Genomic DNA, 21702 nt, shown 5'->3' with positions numbered 1-21702 from the left:
ACCAAAATGATACCTATCAACAGAGTGGGTCAGTGGACTACTTGTAAAACCCGAAGGGATTAAGGCTGCAGTCAGAGACAGAGGAAATCAGGAGAAACTAAAACACATCTGAAGACAATCACAGACATATACATGGAAACCAGCAGTGGATAAAACAAGGCTAAAGGAGGTACCTACCTCCATTCTAGTTACCTTACCAAACTCCATACATCAGAGTATGGCTATGAAACAGAGACACGGGTCAGAGGAAGACATAGAAGCAGATGCAGTTCCTGTCCCACTAACTACAGATAAACAAAGGTACTGAAATGAATCAAAGAGGAAAGAAATTATGATGTATGCTCAACTTCCTCCAAGTATCTTGAGACTAAAAGGGCTGACCTATAATGGGTGGAGGAAATTTTAGGGTAAACTGGACTAGAGTTTAAACTGGATTAGATATTTAAAACTAAAGGTAACCAGAAAACTAAGACTTTGCCAAAGACATCATAAAAGAATGTAAATGGGACATTGGGCAGAGCATAAAAAATGCAGTGACTGAAAACTTTCAAATAATTTTATATTTATAGCTCTACTATACAGAGCTTATTCAACAAACCAGATAAAAACAAGTTTTAAAAAATATATAGGAAATTTTCTTTAAAACACAAGTTTAATGAATCAAAAGTGTTTTTCCACAGGGCTGAAGTTCCTCAGTGCTGCAGAACTCCTAGTTTTCTAACTTCAGGAGAAAATAGGTTAACTGTCAGATGTTTCCAAAGGTTAATTCTCTGCGTGGCCAAAATAAGGAGTGTGGAAAAGACCCAGTTTAAAGGGAGTTGTTAGATCATCAAAGGTCTGAACATTCAGATGTGATAGTGAACACAATCACTGTGTCAAGAAAACATGTTTGATTAGCAAACCTCACAATTATTAACAAGAGGTTTACTGTGTAGCAGCAGGCAGGATGCCACTGTAGCTATTACACAGAGTTCTTGCAGAGAGAAGTAAAGACAGCAAGGAATAGTCCTACATCTTAGGATACTCAAAACATACTTGGTTTGTACACAGTCTGCACACCAGCTGTACAAAGATATAAATCTTTTATTAACATGCAAAGTAGCATGTTCTTGGCAGAGTACAAAAAAGTATTGTTTGATAAATATTTCCTCAGAAGTAAATTAAGCTGGTATTAGCCATTTTTAACTATCTTTTTTAGATCGTTTGATGACATGAAAATCATCTGACTTCTCTAGATCAACAGTACTAATCTACATTGATAGTTCTATTTAAGATTATTGAGCTAATTTTAAGTAGTAAATGAATTTCTCCATATAAAGCACTCAGAACAGTGGCTCATGGTTAAGATTAAAATAAATTCTCTTTTTTCAGCAGCCCATATAATGTAACACAATAAAAAAGAGAAGATAATACCACCATGAAGATTAACATTACATTGGTATTCCTGTCATTGACTTCCTCTAAAGCTTTTTCCCCCAATCCTCTTCATAACTAAAATCTACTCTCTTATAACTAAAACATAAACATATTTTAACATGCTCAGTCATGTACAACTTTTTTTTTTAACTGTATGAGTAATCTGTTTCACACTGAGTGCAATATGCTTGTCACATTAATGCTTTGAAAAGGATAAGTGAATAAAATCACATTTTACGGACTGAGACAAGTTGTAATTATCTCACTCTTAGAAATTCAAAAGTTGAAAATTTTAAGCCTGTACTTGGTTTATGAAACCTAGTAGTTAAGTGTAGATTTATAGTATAATAAATAAATGCAATAACAAATGTGTTCTCAGAATTGTTATGGGAAATAATTATATTCTTAATTTTAAATGACAAGCATGAACAAAAATCCTCAATTTCTGTTCCCTGCCTTTCAGTTTCTATTGACTATGACAATGAAGGCCTAAGCTAATTAAAATGCAAATTACACAGTTATTTTAATTTTACATTTCCATCAAAAGAAAAGATGAAATGATTTTGAACACTCAATTTTATATCCACCAGAAATTGAGTCTTCTTCTTTTGCAGCACACAGGCATTTTTATATACTCACATGTGTTTATTTATACATATACAGCAACTCACATTAAAGTCTATAGGGTTTAGATCAGGGAGATATCACAGTGGCTTATTCAATAGACTTTCATGCCTGAGGTACTGAGATTCCCAGGCACTACTGTAATACAGGGCTGAAGAGTAATCTAGTTTTTTTTTTAAAAAATCTACAGGGGTTTTCAAAAACTTTTTTTAACAAGGAAAACTACAGGCAGCTATATGGCATACTACCAAAGGTAAACTAGTCAAAATAAACTTCCCAGCAGGTATAACCAACTCTACTACTTTATTTGTATTAAAATTCTATTATATTGACTAACACTTCAAAGCTGTTTATCATAAACAAGTATTATTATTATCATAATAATACTTGTTTAATTCATAATCATATATCATCTTTTTTGCAAAAAAAATTGTGATATACTATTGTATTTACTATTGACTGTAAAACATTAATCCCCCAATAAAGAATTTTTAAAAAATTGGAATGTTATTTTTCTACTTAGGAATTACAAATCTTAGAAATGCAATATTATTCTTTAAAATATAAGCATATTTGGGGCTAGGCAGTAGCGCACCTGGTTAAGCACACAGGTTACAGTGCACAAGGACCCAGGTTCGAGCCCCCAGTCCTCACCTGCATGGGAAAAGCTTCACAAGTGGTGAAGCAGGGCTGTAGGTGTCTCTCAATCTCTCTCCCTCCCCTCTTGATTTCTGGCTGTCTATATCCAATAAATAAAGATAATGAGAAAAATATAAGCATATTCATAATTTTAAAAAGACCATTTAAGTTTTCTAGTTTTGGACAAGATGAAAGAGACTTACTTTCCCTATTCTTCCTGCTATGTATAAGTACAAGTTCTGGATACTATATATATAATGAACATAAGACACAAAAATACGGAGAGAAGGAAGAACAGCTAAAGACTAAGACTCAAGAAAAAAACACAACAATGAATTACTGGGTTTTCTTTCTGTCTTAATGTATCTTACATATAAAGAAACTAGCAACCTAGAAAAGCAATGGGCATAGGAAGCAAGGAAGGAAGGGAGAAAGAGAGGGAGGCAGGCAGGCAGGTCCAGTAAAGATTGTTCTCTCTAACCAAGAGGTCAGAAAAGGAATAACTTAGAATTATTAACTCAAAGTAAAGTGCTTAACAGCCATCTATGATTAGACTAAGACCTAATAAGCCTAGAATCCTAGTAGAAGGGCCTAAAGAAGGCATCAAAAATTTGTAACCAATCAGACTTAGACCAAATAAGCTTGGCAATCTAGCAGAAAAGCTCAAAGAAGGCAACCCCATAATCCTAATACTGGCTGGATACAACAGGTGATGCTCAGGGCTTTGGCAACTGGTAGAAAGTCTAAGCTCATCTGATACGGAAAGGACAAACAAAAGCTGGATAAAGGCAAGAGAGTGGCTCACTTAATAATGGCCTCTTTGGTCAATACCAGACCACCTCATCATCTGGGGCCCTACTTAGGGAATCCTTCAGTTCCCACACAGATATGGTGGGCCTAGACCTCAAATAGATCCCTCTCTCCACTATAACTGGTCATTTTCATCATGAATGTCATCATAAGCCCTCTCCTGGGCCTCTCCAGGAACTTGTCCTCCCTATAAAATAGCAATGGTAGGGACTGTCCCGTTCTCTAAAGGGAGGCTGCAACAACATACTCGGCCGCTTGAGGAAGACTGGCCCTGAAATGAGTGCAGCCTAGAATGTTCCCAGCTGTGAGCATGAACTGCAAGCTCAGACTGACAGGGACTCAGAGGTTACATAGGCTCCTGTGCTAAATTATATAAAGGCCATGGATCAGGATGATGGGGTAGACAGTTCATCTTATTCATAGATTTTCTTCAGGTTTGGGAGCTACTCTCTGTCCTAATCAAATTTTCTAGACCTATCCTCAACTCTTGACACCATACTCCCAGACATTATTTTTAGCCCACTTTCATGTTAGCTATCAAACTCAAGCAAAAACTACAAGTCATGGGCCCTAGGAACATACCTAAAATAGACATCCTTGCTTCTTTCCACCCTAAGATCTCTATTCTCCTCTGCTCTATTCCTACTTTTTGGTTCCTGTTCATTAATCATTTTATCCTGCTTTATATCCTATCACCTTTGAGCCAACAAGTTGAGATGCTGTCATGATTTCATCCTGACTTCCCTGGGCAAATAACCACACCAATGTGTCCCAAAACCTCACCTATCCAAAGCCCTAACCCACTAGGGAAAGATAGAAACAGGCTAGGGGTATAGATTGACCTGCCAATGCCCATCTCTAGCAGAGAAGCAATTACAGAAGCCAGAACTCCCATTCTGCACCACATAAAAAATTTTGGTCTGGTGGTCCGGGAAGTAGTGAAATGGGTTAAGCACTGGATTCTCAAGCTTGAGGTCCTGAGTTCAATCCCCAGCAGCATATGTGCCAGAGTGATGTCTGGTCCTTTCTCTCTCCTTCTACCTTTCTCATGAATAAAATAAAATCTTAAAAAAAAATTTTTTTTTGGTCCATACTCCAACAGGGGAAGAAATGATAGGTGAAGATGACCAGAGGGCCCTGAGCTCCAGCTCCATTAGGACCCAGAAAGAGAAGAGGGAGAAAAAAAAGGAAGGATATTTGGAAATATAACAAGTGTAAGTATGACTTAGAAAGGAAGAAAAGGCAGAACCATGGGGGAGGGGGGGTATAAACATATATAAATATATAGACATTTATATAAATAATAGTCAACCATATCTGCTACCTTGTGAAAACTACTGTAGCTTCCAATGGAGGAAACGGGAAAACATAACTCTGGTGATGGGAACAGTACAGAATTATATCCATTATCTTAAAATTTTGTAAATCAGTATTGTCACTAATGAAATTAAAAAATAAAAAAACATTTTAAGACTAAAAAAAAAAAAAAAGAAAAGAAAAGGAATAACTAACAGAAAAGGCCAACTGGGAAGCCAAGATGTCCATATTTTCCAAACTAAAATGAAGTTACCCAAACCCCTTACTAGGAAGTCATTCTTGTTGGCTTCTTAGGTTTTCCTTTATCTGATGACAAGAAGACACTCTACCTCTTGCCCTTCTCTTGCCCTTCTCACTGAAGAAGTGTTAAGAGCGGCATAGTGGATGGCAGAACTTTTTCTAACAAGCCCTCTTCCTCCCACCAGCATGTCAACAGAAGCTAAATGGGAAAAGTATGCCACTACCATTCCTGGTACTAAGTCAGCACTCCTAGTTGGTACAAGGAATTAAGAGGAAGCTCATTAAAATAGAAGAATCTTTAATGATTTTAAGATTTACTATACACAAAAAATGTCTAGGGTGTGATAGAAAATCATTCATGGGAACCAGGTGGTTGAGTGCACATGTTACAGTGCTCAAGGACCCAGGTTCAAGCCCTTGGTTCTCATCTGCAGGGGAAAGCTTCACAAAGTGTCTCTCTGTTTCTTTCTCTCTCTCTCCCTAACTCCCCCTTCCTCTCAATTTCTAGCTATCTCTATCCAATAAATAAATAGATAATTTTTTTTAAAAAGAAAATCATTCATTATACCAGATAACATCAACTTGAATGAGAAAAGACAATAAATGAAATGCCCACATCAAAATTACAGGGATTTAAAACTTAACTGACAAATATTTCAAAAAGTAATTGCTTACACACTTGAAACAAAAAAAAATATAGGTCCACCAGAGAAACAGAAAATATAAAAAACAAATAGGGATGTCAGGGCTATAAAAAAAAAAATACAATAACCACAATTAAGAATCAAAGGGAGGCAGGAAAGATAGTATAATGGTTATGCAAAGAGACTCTCATGCCTGAGGCTCCAAAGCTGCAGGTTCAGTTATTCACATCACTGTTAGACACAGCTGAGCAGTACTCTGCTAAAACAAACTCAATCGGTAGACTTAATAGCAGAATGGAGAGAACAGTGGAAAGAAACTATGAACCAAACACAACTAATTAATTAATTAATTAATGCCAGCCTGCACAAAAGAGAAAATATAAACAGCACAGCACAAATATTTCTTGAAGCATAACAAGAAGACCTAATATTTGTTTCACTGGAATCCCAGAAGAGTTACTAATCAAGATTAAAAAAATATTTGATTGAGATCAATGAAAGAATGAATATAAATACAACTAAATCATTAAATGGATAAAACCAAGGGAGGCGATAGAGCAATAAAAAGCGCATATAAACAGAACTTCAAAAGGAAAGAGAAAAAAAGGTCAAAGTATTTATATACAGAACAAATGCTTAAATTTTAATGAAATCTACCAGTAGATCAACTAGCAGGATAGTGATGTTCTAAAAAAATATATCCAACTCTTAATCCTTAGTATACCTGAAAGAGGCTTTGATACTAGACATTTGCAGAAGTGATATAGTTAAGGATCTCCTTTTTCCACAGAACATACACAGATGGAGAAAACGGTACAAATAATAAGTCTAAATCCAAACTCTACCTTTATAGTAATTAGAATAGAACATGTTATATAGATGATACAGTAACAATGTCCTAAGGGGGAAATGAACTTCAACCTTCAAATATTACTTTAAACAAATCTTAGCATTAAACATGAAAAAAACCACACAAAATATCTAGAATAGAATATGCAACAGTAGCATGGTCAAGATTTCTTAGGCAGAACCAAAACCGCATGGATCATGAGATATTGAATGCCATCAAAATTAAACACTTCAACTTTTTAAATTATATTATTAATATAATAAAAAGAATTATAAGAATTCATAAAGAACTCTTCTAACTTCAATAACAAGAGGAAAAAAATCCCAATTAGAAGATGGACAAAGTAAGTGGATATTTTACAAACTTATATATATACCTGGCCAATTAGCACATGAAAAGGCACTCACATGATTGTTTACAATGAAATAGATATTAAAATGTCAGTAAGATGCTAGTTTAACCTTAGTTAACAAAGACTGACATATCAATGTATGAACCCTTCATATATTGGTGGTAGGAATGTATTATGACATAACGCATTGAAAAAATAATCTCGTATAGCTGCTTATAAATTTGTATTCAGACTTACCAAGTGACTCAGCAATTCCACTCTGAGGTGTTTTTCCAAGAGGACTGAAAATATGTCTACACAGTCTTGAAATGAGTAATTATATATAGCTTTACTTATAATAGCTTCCAAATGAAAAATTCAAATTAAACTGATAAAACTTTTAGTATATGCAATCACACAATGTACTAATACTTAGCAGTAGAAAGGTACAAGCTACACAACACAGATGACTCTCAAAGATATTACAGTGAGTGAAAGAAGCCAGACAGAAAACTGTTCATGCTGTGTCATCCCATCCTTATGGCATTCCTAACAGAGCAAAACTAAATATTGGTGACGAAAAAAGCTATCCTGGTTCACTGGAGCCATGAGAAGATGAGGGGAAGAGGCTACAAAGATTCATTCACCAGGAAATCTTTTATAGGAATGGAAATAGTCACATCTTGCCTGTGGTAGCAGATACACATTTGTATACATTTTCCAAAACTCATCAAACTGAACAAATGAAGTGGGTGTTTTATTGTAAATTATACCTCAATAAACTAAAAATATTTTTAAAGTAGACTTTTAGGGGTCAGGTGGTGATGCCCCTAGCTGAGCACACGTTGCAATGAGCAAGGATCCAGGTTCAAGTCCCCAGGCCCCACCTGCAGAGGGAAAGCTTTGTGAGTGGTGAAGAGATGTTGCAGGTGTATCTCTCTCTCCCTCTCTATCACCCCTTTCCCTCTTGATTTCTGGTTGTCTCTATTCAATAAGTAAACAAAGATAAAAATTTTTTTTAAAAAAGTAGACTTTGACACAAAAGTTGGAAACACGGTTATTGCCCTTCTCATATATAATCAAAATTAACCTCATAATTTTCAAGCAATTATTACCTAAGAATGTTCACATTATTTGAATTTATCATACCTGTTTAGATGATTGTTCTCACCTACCCTCTCAACTTCACATTTCAGCTCCCACACACGAGGGGATAATGTTTTAGGCATTTTTAAGTCATGACACAGTTTTAGATAGAGAAACACAAAAGATATGCTCAGTGACTTGGTCCATGGTGGTGCTAACTTTATGTTTAAGCCTCATTTATCCCTTAAGATTCACTGGGAATCTTTTGTGATTCTTCCCCCGTTTTCCCTGATTTTGTCTACTTCTATGTCTTAATTATATCTCTGCATCAATGACTCTCTGGTCTATGTGTCCTAATCTCTCTTGCTCCATATGAATGTCCCACATGCAACTCAAATTACACATTTAAAAGGGGGCTCATAAGCTTCCTCTGAAAATGTATTTATCTCATCTATGTGTGCCAAAAATAAAACCATACTCAAAACAGATCACCTTACCTTCTAAATTTTGCTCATGCTCAAACCTCCCCCACAAAGTCTATTCTCATGTATTTTCCATTGTTTCTATTTTTTTAAAGAAAGAAATAAGGCTCATTTGCTTATTTCTTTTTTATACTTATTTAAATTGCTTCATTGGGGGATTAATGTTTTATATTCAACAGTAAATACAATAGTTTGTACATGCATAATATTTCTCAGTTTTCCACATAACAATACAACCCCCACTAGGTCTTCTGTCATTCTTTTTGGACCTGTACTCTCCCGCCCACCAACCCCAGTCTTTTACTTTGGTGCAATACACCAACTCCACTTCAGGTTTTACTTATGTTTTCTCTTCTGATCTTGGTTTTCAACTTCTGCATGAGAGTGACATCATCCCATATTCATCCTTCTGTTTCTGACTTATTTCACTTAACATGATTTCTTCAAGCTCCATCCAAGCTAGGGTAAACACGGTAAAATCACTGTTTTTAATAGCTGAGTAGTATTCCATTGTGTATATATACCACAACTTGCTCAGCCACTCATCTATTGTTGGACACCTGGGCTGCTTCCAGGTTTTGGCTATTACAAATTGTGCTGCCAAGAACATATGTGTACTCAAATCTTTTTGGAGGGGTGTGTTGAGTTCCTTAGGATATATCCCCAGGACAGGAATTGCAGGATCATAGAGTAGGTCCATTTCTAGCCTTCTGAGAGTTCTACAGACTGTTCTCCATAGGGGATGGACCAATTTACATTCCCACCAGCAGTGCAGGAGGGTTCCTTTGACCCCACAACCTCTCCAGCATTTGTTGCTGCTACCTTTTCTGATGTATGACATTCTCACAGGAGTGAAGTGGTATCTCGTCTTTATTTGCATTTCTCTGACAATCAAAGACTTGGAACATTTTTTCATGTGTTTCTCAGCCTTTTGGATCTCTTCTGTGAATATTCTGTCCATGTCCTCCCCCCATTTTGGGATGGGGTTACTTGTTTCCTTGAGTTTGGCAAGCTCTTTATATATTTTGGTTAATAAACTCTTGTCTGATGTATGGCATGTGAAGATCTTCTCCCATTCTGTGAGGGGTCTCTTTGTTTGGGTAGTGGTTTCTTTTGCTGTGCGGAAGCTTTTTAATTTGATGTAGTCCCATAGGTGTATACTTGCCATTATTTCTATTTTTATGTACAATTAAATATAACTCTCTCAATAGTCAGGTCAGTGAAAGCAATCTCACAGAAGATAGTACGAGATATCTTTCAGTTTTCTCATTTGTACATAGACAGCAGTACCTTTGCCTTCTAACTCTTCTGTGATCCCTAGCTTTGCTTTAATTCAATCTTTATCTGTGGGTTCATGCAAAATCATTCCATTTTGTTTTGTTTTTGCTCTCGGTTTGCCTCTTTTTTTTTTTTTTTTTAATTTGTTCATCTACTAGATAGAAAGAGAGAGAAGAAGAGAATGGAGATAGGGAGAAAAAAAGAGACAAAACTTCCTTGCTAAAGGCGGGGATCCAAGGCTTAAATCCAGGTCCTTATACTTGGTAATTATGTGCACTCAACCAGGTGCACCAACACCTGCCCCCCCTTGTCTCCTTTTTAAATTTAATTTATCCCTCACAATGCTTATGGAATTATCACTCTAAATCGCAAAAACAATGTCACTACCCTCTTAATTCAGCTTTTATTTGTCAGCTAGTAGCTAAATTTAATCCTAAAAGCATACATGTTTCAGTCTCCCTGATAGTCATTTCCACTTTGAACTGTAAGTATATCCTAGAACACCAGGCCCAGCTTCTGGTGTCTAAAACCAGACTACCCTGAGGCCACCTGAAAGCACTAGGCCCTTCAGGTCTTCAGTTCCTAGCCTTCTCTCCCTACAGTTCCTCTCTTCCTACTTATCTTAAAATCCTATGTACTTCTTCAAACCTTATTTTACATCTATCTTGCTATGAATTTCTAATTGCTTTTGTCAGAGCTCTTTACTCCCATTCATGATTCTTAATGTGACTAGCCACAGCTAAAGAGTACTTATCAGGTTACACTTACTACAACTTCGTCTGTGAGACTAGCATTTCATACACTATTTCATGGAGCATGTTGCAATCCCCCCCCCCCTTAAACCATTGTGTAATGTTGAAACATTGATCCATGAATGCAGGACTAATTTGTGGTAGTAGTCAATCTTCTTTATATTGGTTTTTATTTACCTACTACCTATTTAGCCATAACTCTTCCTGTCCCAGTGCTGACATGCCACCTATCATATGTATAAGCACCTAACTACAATGAGACGTTCCATTGCCTGTTCTTCAGCAAAATAAATTCCAATATTCAGTGAAATGATATTCTGTAGTCAGATTAACTTGATAACCAGTTCTTCTCATACACTGTGAGATTACTAAAAAAAAAAAAAAAAAGTTTATAATGTACTACCTAGCAATTATTTTTCTTTTAACCAGAAGTTTCCAAATTGTGAAAATTGTATCACTGTCCAACAGTAGTCCAAGTTTTCTCAAATGCCCCAATTTAGAATGAGATTCTGAGATTCTGGACTTATATCTAAGATATTACTGCTATGATTAAAATTGTTTTAGGTTTTTTAAATACCCCTGATTGCTGGAGGTTAAATCTATTTTTTTTCTTTTTTCTTTATTAGGGATTTAATGATTTACGAGACAGCTGTTGTCACACCAGTCTGGTTTCTCATCCTTCTATGAAAGGTGTCAGTTCACCAATCCCACCACCAACTTAGGTCCGCCCCAGTCATTACGCACCCTCCCCTCCCCCCCCCCCCCATTTAGTGTAGCACAGTGAGCCAAGCTCAGGGTCTCACACATGCACTCTACTGGTCAAACACCTCCTTGGCCCAATTTTTAAATTTTATTTTAACGTTAAGAATGGGCTTATTTCCTGAATGGGAAACAATCTGAGAGATGCCAAAGCACCACTCTTAACATATACAGAGCTGGAGATGGTACCTGGGGCCACATACATGCAAGTCCTGCACCCTTCCATTGAATCACCATCTGGTCATTATTCTCTATTTTAAATGGAAATATTGACAAGACCATAGGATAAGAAGGGGTACAATTCTACACAATTCCCACCACCAGAACTCTGTATCCCATCCCTTCCCTTGAAAACTTTCCTGTTCTTTATCTGGTTGATGGTGGTACGGGGGATTGAACCTGCGACTTCGGAGCCTCAAGCATGAGAGGCTCTTTGCATAACAATTGTGGTATCTAACCGCCCTATTTTCTATTTTTAACAGTTGAAATAGAAAGGAATAGAGAGTTAATTCCCCCATCCCCCATCTGCTTCATTTTGCCTTTGTTGCATACATGTGGTCCTGGGGATCAAACCCAGGGTCTCCAACATACAAAGCAGGTGTTCTACCATAAGGCCATCTCCCCAGGCACTTACATCTCCTTTTGTGAAGTGACCAAGTTATGATGGCAAAATTTTCCAGAATCTGCCAGAGTTTAAAATTAATAATCTCTACTACAGAATCAGTAAGTTGCACTATTTTGTTTTGCTTATGTAGTCCCTCTGATGTTTATTTACTCAATACAATATCATATTAGAATAAAATCTGAATTTCTTTATGTGCATATATTTATTTACATTTATATGTATACCAAATTAGGCACATAGAAAATGTTTTATAAGACATCATAATAGTATCTCAGTAGCATCCTGACATCAGATTGAAATTCAAATTAAAAAGTTTAACCCTAGAAGCACTCAAACCAGTATTCATTAGACTTTTTAAGACTGTATTTAAACAATCCCAGTCCCCAAACAGAAACAAACATCTGATCTGTCTAGATGCATTCCTCCTATTGCAAACATTAATATTCTAGTTAGAGGGCATCAAAAACAATTTGGGGTAGATAGAATATGCCAGTACCTGATCTACATTTTGACTCTCCTACAGCAAATGAAAATGACCTGATCTTTCTTTTCTATTTTTTGAGGCAGTAATTACAAAGTTCTCGGAGAATTAGAATGTTTGTTTAAATTGTAGAGAGTAGAGACATGGTGGTCATGCTGAAGTAAAATGATTTACTCCTCATTAAAAAAGCATTTGTAGAGCATACTAGTATTCTTTTTTATCTTTCTTTTCTAAATTTATTTTTTATTGGGGAATTAGTGTTTTACAGCTGAAAGTAAATACAATAGTTTGTACATGCGTAACACTTCCCAGTTTTCCACATAATACAACCCCCACTAAGTCCTCTGCCATCATGTTCCAGGGTCTGCAACCTCCCCCCTCAACCCCAGAGTCTTTTACTTTGGTGCAATACACCAAAAATATGAATTTCTTTCCACTCAAAAGGGTCAGTTTTTTTTTAATTTTTTATTTAAGGGGTCAGAATTCTTAAATGACACAGACTTACTCTCATATAAATAAATAAACGCGTGAATGAAACCAACAACTAAACCAAAACAATATTGAGAAGACTATGGACCACCACTACCAATTAGTTCTACTTATAAGGATCAATCCGCAAGTGCCATACAGTAATTTGATTTAAAATAAATACTTGTAAGCAAAAAATGGATTAGGCACTTCTGCTTGCATCATAAAATAATGAATGCAATGACTCACTACCTCATATGTATAACAAGTTAGTCAAAAATCTGTTTCATTTCCTTGTTTACCCAAACCCTAAGTGAAGCATGCCCCAGGGGTGTTAGTTTTCTTCAGGGGCAGAACTCCTTTGTACGTAGTATTCCACATATTGTGCTTTCTTTTTATTTATTTATTTTCTCTTTTGTTGCTTTTTTTTAATTGTTGTTGTAGTTGTTGTTGTTATTGATGTTGTCGTTGTTGTTATATAGGACAGAGAGAAATGGAGAGAGGAGGGGAAAATACAGAGGGGAGAGAAAGACAGACCAGACCTGCTTCACTATTTGTGAAGCGACTCCCCGGCAGGTGATCCTTCCAGTGGTACTTGCGCTTTGCACCACGTGTGCCTAACCCGCTGTGCTATCGCCAGACTCCCATTGTGTTCTTTCATTTTATTTTATTTTATTTTATTCTATTTTATTTTACCAGAGCACTGATCAGCTCTGGCTTATGGTGGTACAGGGGATTGAACCTGGGACTTCAGGGCCGCAGGCATGAGAGTCTGTTTCTATAACCATTATGCTATCTACCCCCGCCCACATTGTGCTCTTTCTTAAGAGCTGTTCTGGGTCAGAAGAGAACAATACATATGAAATAAAAAAAAAAAAAAAAGATCTTAAGATAAAGGCTAAAGGCTCAAGAAAGTAAAGTAGAGAATTTCAATGTGACTCAAAGTGGGCATATGCACATGCACCAGCCCAGCATGAAGGCAACTGCTGGGTCATGCAATTGATCTTATGCCACTGACAATGACAACAACAACAATGAAAATCCTTGTCCATCTTTTCTAACAAAAGGACATTTAATTCACCTTTAAATGAAAAAGATTTTCCTTATAATAAAAATATTTTCTAGTAATTCCAGATAACTCTCCTGCTGAACTTAACATCTCTTCTGAGATAAATGGAGAGGGATATGGATATTTCTATCAAAGGAAAACACATATGACAACTTTTTTGTTTCTACACCACTGTGGATCATTTCATTTCACACCCATCTCCACATCACTACAGTAGCAATTCCTCTTTTTTTGTTTGTGTATTACTTTTTCTTTAAAAAGTATCATCTTACTACACTAGTGCACTGGTGCATAACGGCTCTCAAGATGAATGTTGATGTTCTTTTAAATTCCACGGGTTACATTCTGTAAGGATTTAGGGTGGCGTCAGTCCCGCATGTTTGATGATGTCAGGTTGGACTATTTAACTGAAGGACAGCTTGATTAATACATACATCACCATCACTCATCACAGTGTTTCCTTATATGTAGCAGGATTTCTTTGCTCCTCCTCCTCCTTCTTCTTCTTTTTTTTTTTTTTTTAAACCAGAGCACTGCTCAACTGGTTTATGGTGGTGCAGGGGATTGAACCTGGGACTTTGGTGCCTCAGAAATGAGTCTATTTGCATAACCATTAAGCTATCTACCCCCACAGGATTATCTTTTAAGGGCAATGTTTTTCTCTATAAATCTAGAAAATTCAGCAAAATGAATTAATCTTCAATTTCACTGGTTTTGATGGAAGTACATTTATGTAATATATTGTTAGCATAACGTTTGGGATTTGGTCAGTGTTATCAATCTACAATAAGAATATCAGAGACCATATGTCAATGTGCATAAATTTGAATTGGACATTTAAAAAGGAAGGAAGGAAGGAAGGAAAGAAGGAAGGAAGGAAGGAAGGGAAAGGGAAAGAGAGAGAGAAAGAAGAAAAGAAAGCAGTAGAGGCTGAATCCAAGAGAAACTTTTAAAAAGTGACTATAAATTAGAGCTGAATCTGCTCACTCCCATGTCAAATACAAAAATGTACTCATCATACTCAGAGTAACTTCTTGTCACCACTGCTCTGAGTAATTTTTCACCACTTGATATAGCCATTTTAGTATAAATAACAATACAGGCTTAGAAATGACAGTGGTAAGTCATGTCTTAAGGACAATTTTAAAATTATTAAAATGCATTTTTTACATGAAAGGGTACATATTTATGCGTGAATTCATAAATATGTATGAATTTTCATACTCTCCTGTTCAAAATCTGCAGTTTCCCTTTTATCTTTGAAATATAGATCATCCATTAAAAAAACAGAGTTGCAGTCAGGAAGACAATGCAACAACTGCACAGAGCTTAGTACTACCTACATTCTGGTGATCAAGTAGACTTTTATACCTTACAATTTCAGTTAAAAATTGGTAGTAGGAAGTCGGGCGGTAGTGCAGCGGGTTAAGCACACGTGGCACAAAGCCAAGGAGTGGCATTAAGGATACCTGTCCGAGCCCCCGGCTCCCCACCTGCTGAGGAGTCCCTTCACAATTGGTGAAGCAGGTCTGCAGGTGTCTATCTTTCTCCTCCTCTCTGTCTTCCCCTCCTCTCTCCATTTCTCTCTGTCCTACCCAACAACAACGACATCAATAACAACAACAATCACTACAACAATAAAACAACAAGGGCAACAAAAGGAAATGAATAAAGATTTTTAAAAAATTGGTAGTAATGGGGGCCAGGCAGTTGTGCACCTGGTTAAGCGCACACACTGATGCTCGCAAGGACCCAGGTTCAAGCACCTGGTCTCTCCTCCCACCCCCATCCTCCCCCCCCAGGGGAAAAGCTTCACAAGTGGTGAAGTGGGACTGCAGCTGTCTGTCTTTCTCTCTCCCTCTCTATCTCCTCCTCCCCTCTTAACCTCTCTGGTGCTATCCAATAGTAAATAAATAAAAATTTAAAAAAGATTGGCAGCAATGTTTTTAACTTTAAAACAATTTTGCTTTCAGTATACTAATATATTTCAGTTTTTAATATGATAGCTGTCATATATAGTGACTGGTAGGTTTAAGTCAAATCTGATGAACAATAAAGGTCAAATAAGGGCTTATATTGTATTCAAAAAACAATCAGATCTACATACTATATAAAATTTTTAAAAAGTACTGACCTAGAAACACAGAAGAGGAATTTATTTTTAAATTTCAGAAATAAAAATAACAATATCATATAACACATAATAAGTTGGCCCTATAGTTTCTAAACTATAGTCCAATGAAAACATTTAAAAAAACAAATAATCTGCCTGGTTTTCGACTAGGTAAATATATCCAAGAAAGTAACCGATCAAAAAATAAACTCAAGCAAAAAAGATCTCCTCTGGTGACATTATACAGATATGTTATGCATCTGAGGGGACACTAAGCCGTTCCCCACAGAAATCTGCTCAGCTGCAGGTGGTGCTCCATCAACAACAGAAGATGAGAATACCAAGCTCATTTGATCAGAGAAGCTTGAGATATTTTAAAGCCATCTATTTACAGTCACTAAAATGTGATGATTACAGTACACAAATTTGGAAATACTTAGCTTACTTAAAAATAGATGACCTCAGCATAAGTTTTTTATTTTTTCAGTCTAAGAAGTCTGTCCAATATTTGGGAAAACAAATTTTATATTTTAATTAATTGTTGTCATTGCCAAGATTAACAAGTAATCAGATTTTTAAAAAAACTTAAGCAGTTTTTCTAGCAGTGATTTTTATATCTACCATAACAACTCCTACACACATACACACACACAGAGTTTGAATGCAATTGTTTCTATAAAATTTCTATTAAAAAAGAATGCTGTTTCTATAAAATTGCAATGTTATTCTCAGATATTTCTAAATTATTAGATTTGTAAATGAACAGTGAATTTCTTTTTACAGTTTATTTCTAATAATCTATGCAGGTTATAGGTAGAACTAAAAGTTGCTTTAACTTTCCCCCCCAACACTTTGACTATATGAATCAAGGTCTTTTGTTTTAGCAGTAATTTATTATTATTCTTAAAGTAAACAACAAAAACAAATTTTAACTTTAAGTTGTGTTCAAAGTTGTAGATGACAGAGCCAATAAATGGAAACAGCTTCTTTAATTTCATATCAATAATCTAGTTAAAAACACAACTATATGGCAACAGATTTGAAAGGATGGGGTTTCTGTAAAGCAAAATTTAAAAAAAAACATGCAAAATGCTCTCCAAAACACATGATCAACTTTCTTATATCTAAAATTGTAAAATGTTTATAAATACATGATCATTCTACACAATACAGATCTTCTAGAGCATTTCTAAAAAAAATTACAGTTTTTGGTCTTAAGGAATAAAAACTAAGGTGATAAAGGGAATGAAAACAATGAAATCTAAGGGAGCAATGGACTAACCACAAACACACTGCTGCACATTCAGTCAATAGGAAGTTACAATTCAGTACATGGTTTCGAAGGCAACTAAGCAATCAGCTCATAGATATTTCCTCTTCCTAGGATTAACAACTCTTTTAAAAGAACTACCCATAAAGAATTACTAAAATTTTGCTTTTTTTTTTTTTAAATAGTGAGACAAAGAATAAATAGGGGCAAAAAAGTTTCCATTTCTGATTCAGATACACATGGCAGGTGGGCTATAAGCTAGACTACCCAGCAAAATAGAATTGTTGGTATCTTCTGAGGCAGGTATTATCCTAGATAGCTTGCATGATCCAATAAAAGGAATACATGAGTTTAGTGCCTCGACTGCTAAATATGTTTTATTATTGTTCTAATACCATGTTAATAAACTATTAAGATAATAGTCTTCTAGAATGTTGGACCTTAACAGCATACCTGAATCATTACTAGCCACAGAACACTAAGTTCAAAACTGCTATGCATGTAAAACCATCATTGGACAACTCAACACTACTATAAAATGAGGGTGAACTTAGTGCTAAATACCAAATGTATGAAGGCAAAAATGTTGTTTGTGAAAGAAGGAGAAATGCATCCAATCAAGATCAACCAAAGGACAAACAAAATAAATGCAAAAAAAAGGGGGGGGGGAGAGCCAGGCAACAGATGATTATACTGGGTATAATGAAAAGAAGAGAAAATAAAGCATGTGTGCATGGCTTTCTTCTGTCCTTTGTGATCCTAATAATTTACAATGTAAGTGGCATATAGGTCACACTAGCAGGCAAGGATGAACTTTCCAATGGATAGAAATGAAGGGTTTGACTAATGAATTGTTTTAGTTTCTGGCTTTTTTTTTTTTTTTCTTAATTCATACCTGAAAGCCTTGAATCCTTGCTAAATATTCCAGTTTTGAAGGCTGTACTGGAGAGCAAGGGGGAGTAGGAGAACTTCCTTTTAAACCTATTCCTTCAGCTGTAGAAGATGTTCCATTCATAAGGAGTTCCCTGGCAATTGTGGCTGAACTATTTGATGCAGGAGATATACTGAAGAAAGAACTTGAGGGTTGGTTCATATCTTTGGGTGACAAATAGCCTAGAGTAGTGCCAGAGATTACTTTGTGGCGGCTGGCTTCCATCTCTTGATAAACATCAGGAGACAAATGAAGAATTCCTTTTGGAGCTATAAATAAGATGAAGGAACACTGTTACTATACTTAAACAAACTGAAACGGAAACATGTTGCAGCATTATCAACTCAGTTACTTCATTTGGTGGAGTGACAAAGCAACACAAACATTGTAGATTAAGCACCGTCCTCGGATTTGCAGAGGCAATGGCGGTTTCCATTTGGCAGTAAATAATGCATATTTTAATATTCCTTAAGTCGTAGATTTAAAACATCCCCAAAAGTGGTTTCTGTGGAATTTACATGGAGTAGAGAAGCTGTGGAGGTACAAGGGCAATTGATGTGTGGAAGTGCAATGGGGGATACAATTAAGATTATGCAGTATTCATTCTGCATTTTAATATAATCTGATCTCATAAAGGAGACATGAAACTCCTAAGATACACAGCACCGAGACAGCAAGTAAATCAGTCCAAATCACTTCAGGTATAAACTAATACATCCAGTGTGTTACCAGGGCTTCCTGTCCACAAAGGCATCCTGAATAAAACTCTGAACTCATGAAAGTGTCAAAAAAGTGGTAAGAGAATTTTCTTCTCAACATCAGGATTGTCTATTCTACTGCTTATCTCATTATTATGCTACCATCTATTTGATCAGTTGCCCAATTTAGATTGCAGGCAAACCTCTTTGGCTCACTCACAAATATACAGTTACTATGTTTAGTCTAGAATTTATCCTATTATCAGCAAATGTATTCATTCAAGTGAGGTCATTAGCAGGTTCTGATATCTAAGGAATCTCTCTCACTCCAACACATGCACACACGTTCCTGATGCTAGGTTCTAAGCACCATGCTAAGTAATACTATCCTGATCTCTAGTAACGTTTATTGGAAAAGAAACATGAAAAGCAGTTAATATCATACAGTAGGTACCTCAGCAGAGACAGATCAGATAGCATTAGCAGTGGGGAAGGAGGAGCTAGGTGGTAGCAAACCCAGTTGAGCACACATTACCCTGTCCAAAGACCAAGGTTCAAGCACCCAGAAAAGGAAAAAAATGCCACTGGGAGTGGTAGATTTGTCATGCAGGCACAGCACTCCAGTGATAACCTTGGGGGGGGTGGAGAAGTGAGGAGGGAGAATACAATGAAATCAAAAACAGTTTCTTTGGAAAAGACAATGAAAGTAGATTTCAAGGGGGCAAATCAAGCCAAGAGAAAGAGAACTGGAAACAGATGGACAACATGAGCAAAGACAAGAACTAGCAGTGTGTGTTCCACACATTATTGTTACCAACATGCAAGCTAACTTATGGAAACACACAGTAAAAATTTTTTCTGTCAAAGCTTTAGTATAAAAATGATAAATCCATTAAAATAGGAAATAGTTATATGCTTACTCCTTAGACTCTTTTGGAATTTCCCCCATGTAAGCTACAGCTATCTATTTGGACCAGCAGGGTGGCATGATCTTTCTTTTATACTGGCTTGTCCTATTGGTTGGCTTGTTGCCTTATACCACTCATTACTCACCAACATTTATACTCTCACACTCTCTTTGAAAAGAACCACAAATACCAGAAGGCAAAGTTCTCTTGAGTTTTCTCACATTATGATAGAACCACGTAAGAAATCTTTAATTTCCAAGACTTTCTATAATTCTTCCCCTAGGAACTGAAAGTCCACATGAACATGCTCCAGGAATCTTTGTTTGCCATCTCACGATCCCTGGCACAAGTGGGCTTTTAAAATCCTGTGTGAAAAATCATGTATTTTAGGGAAAGTTTTGGTGAGGTCATCTCTGGAACATTCAGGGATAAGCATAACGACCTGGGTCAACTCAAGCCAACCTGAGCGAACTCTGAACATGTAGTTTATTTTCTGGGCTAAGCCACAGGTCCCAGGAGTGGTCTGGAAATTACATGCATTTTGCTATCTGTTCTTTCCGGAGGGCACTCAGTATAAAGGTTGGGCATCCAGACTACAGGGAGATTACCTGTAGCCAAACTTCCACATTGTTACTTCTTTTCCATATGATCCTGGTTAAGTTTTGCAATTTTTCTATACTTTAATGCTTTTATCTATAATATAAAGAGATTAAAAATGTTCACGTTGGGGGCCAGGCAGTAGTGCAGCAGGTTAAGCGCACACGGTGCAAAGCGCAAGGACTGGTGTAAGGATCAAGCCCCAGGCTCCCCACCTGCAGAGGGGTCACTTCATAGGCAGTGAAGCAGGTCTGCGGGTGTCTATCTTTCTCCCCCCCCCATTTCTCTCTGTCCTATCCAACAACAGTAACAACAGCAACGGCAACAATAACATTAACAACAACAATAAGGGGAACAGCAAGGGCAACAGGAAAAATGGCCTTCAGGAGCAGTGGATTCGTAGTGTGGACAACGGGCTCCAGCACGAACTCTGGAGGCAAAATAATAAATAAATAAATAAATAAATAAATAAATAAATAAATAAATAAATAAAGTCCATGGTGCACAGTTTTGTGGGAGTTAAATAAAATAATGCACAAAAGTGTTAAAATAATGCCGGTCTTTAATCTGCTTGCAGAGTAGCTATATTCAGTGGTTACAAACTGACAGTAAGACCATTTATTAGGTAAGTAAAATCACCCTCCTACTAAAGTTTAGAGATAAACAATTCATCACGGGTACAGATTTTTAGCTACTAGGCTTACATGATGTTAGAAAGTTCCCCTTCAGGGGGCCGGGTAGTGGCGCAGTGGGTTAAGCGTACGTGGCGCAAAGCGCAAGGACCGGCGTACGGATTCCAGTTCAAGCCCCCGGCTCCCCACCTGCAGGGGAGTCCCTTCACAATCGGTGAAGCAGGTCTGCAGGTGTCTACCTTTCTCTCCCCGTCTTCCCCTCCTCTCTCCATTTCTCTCTGTCTTATCCAACAACTATGACAATAATAATAACTACAACAATAAAACAACAAGGGCAACAAAAGGGAATAAATAAATAAAAATAAAATGAGTTAAAAAAAAAAAAAAGCTCCCCTTCGTGTCGCCCTGTTATAGAAATACAATGGCATGGGGGGGTATTTATACAAAAGTCATCTCTCCTCTTTGCCTAGCTCATCATCAACCCTGTCGTCCAGCGAAGGCCTTTAGCTTCCTAGTTACCTCTAATTTTTAAGCCAAATGAATGTGATTTGAAAGGAAACAAAAATCCACAGTGCAAACTTTAAAGAAAACTCTACTATAAAGTAAACTAAACAATGGAACTTCTGCCTAGTAGCAATACAATCTAAAAAGAAAACAAAGACAGGCCCTCACGGGCCTCTGC

At 36.6% G+C, this 21702-nt stretch overlaps 1 protein-coding gene across 11 annotated transcripts in view; it reads right to left on the bottom strand.

The window, feature by feature from the left end:
* Window positions 1–21702, bottom strand: part of STAU2 (staufen double-stranded RNA binding protein 2) — a 284150-nt gene that overhangs the window by 122576 nt on the left and 139872 nt on the right. For all 11 annotated transcript variants that reach the window (XM_060200130.1, XM_060200104.1, XM_060200101.1 and 8 more), the window contains one exon: window positions 18150–18454. In XM_060200130.1, the coding sequence (XP_060056113.1) occupies window positions 18150–18454 (305 nt within the window). The remainder of the gene's footprint in view (window positions 1–18149; window positions 18455–21702) is intronic.

The sequence above is a fragment of the Erinaceus europaeus genome, chromosome 1 (assembly GCF_950295315.1).
Source record: "Erinaceus europaeus chromosome 1, mEriEur2.1, whole genome shotgun sequence".
Lineage (NCBI taxonomy): Eukaryota > Metazoa > Chordata > Mammalia > Eulipotyphla > Erinaceidae > Erinaceus > Erinaceus europaeus.
The sequence above is the reverse complement of the archived record's forward strand: the minus strand, read 5'-3'. Positions and strand labels throughout refer to the sequence as shown.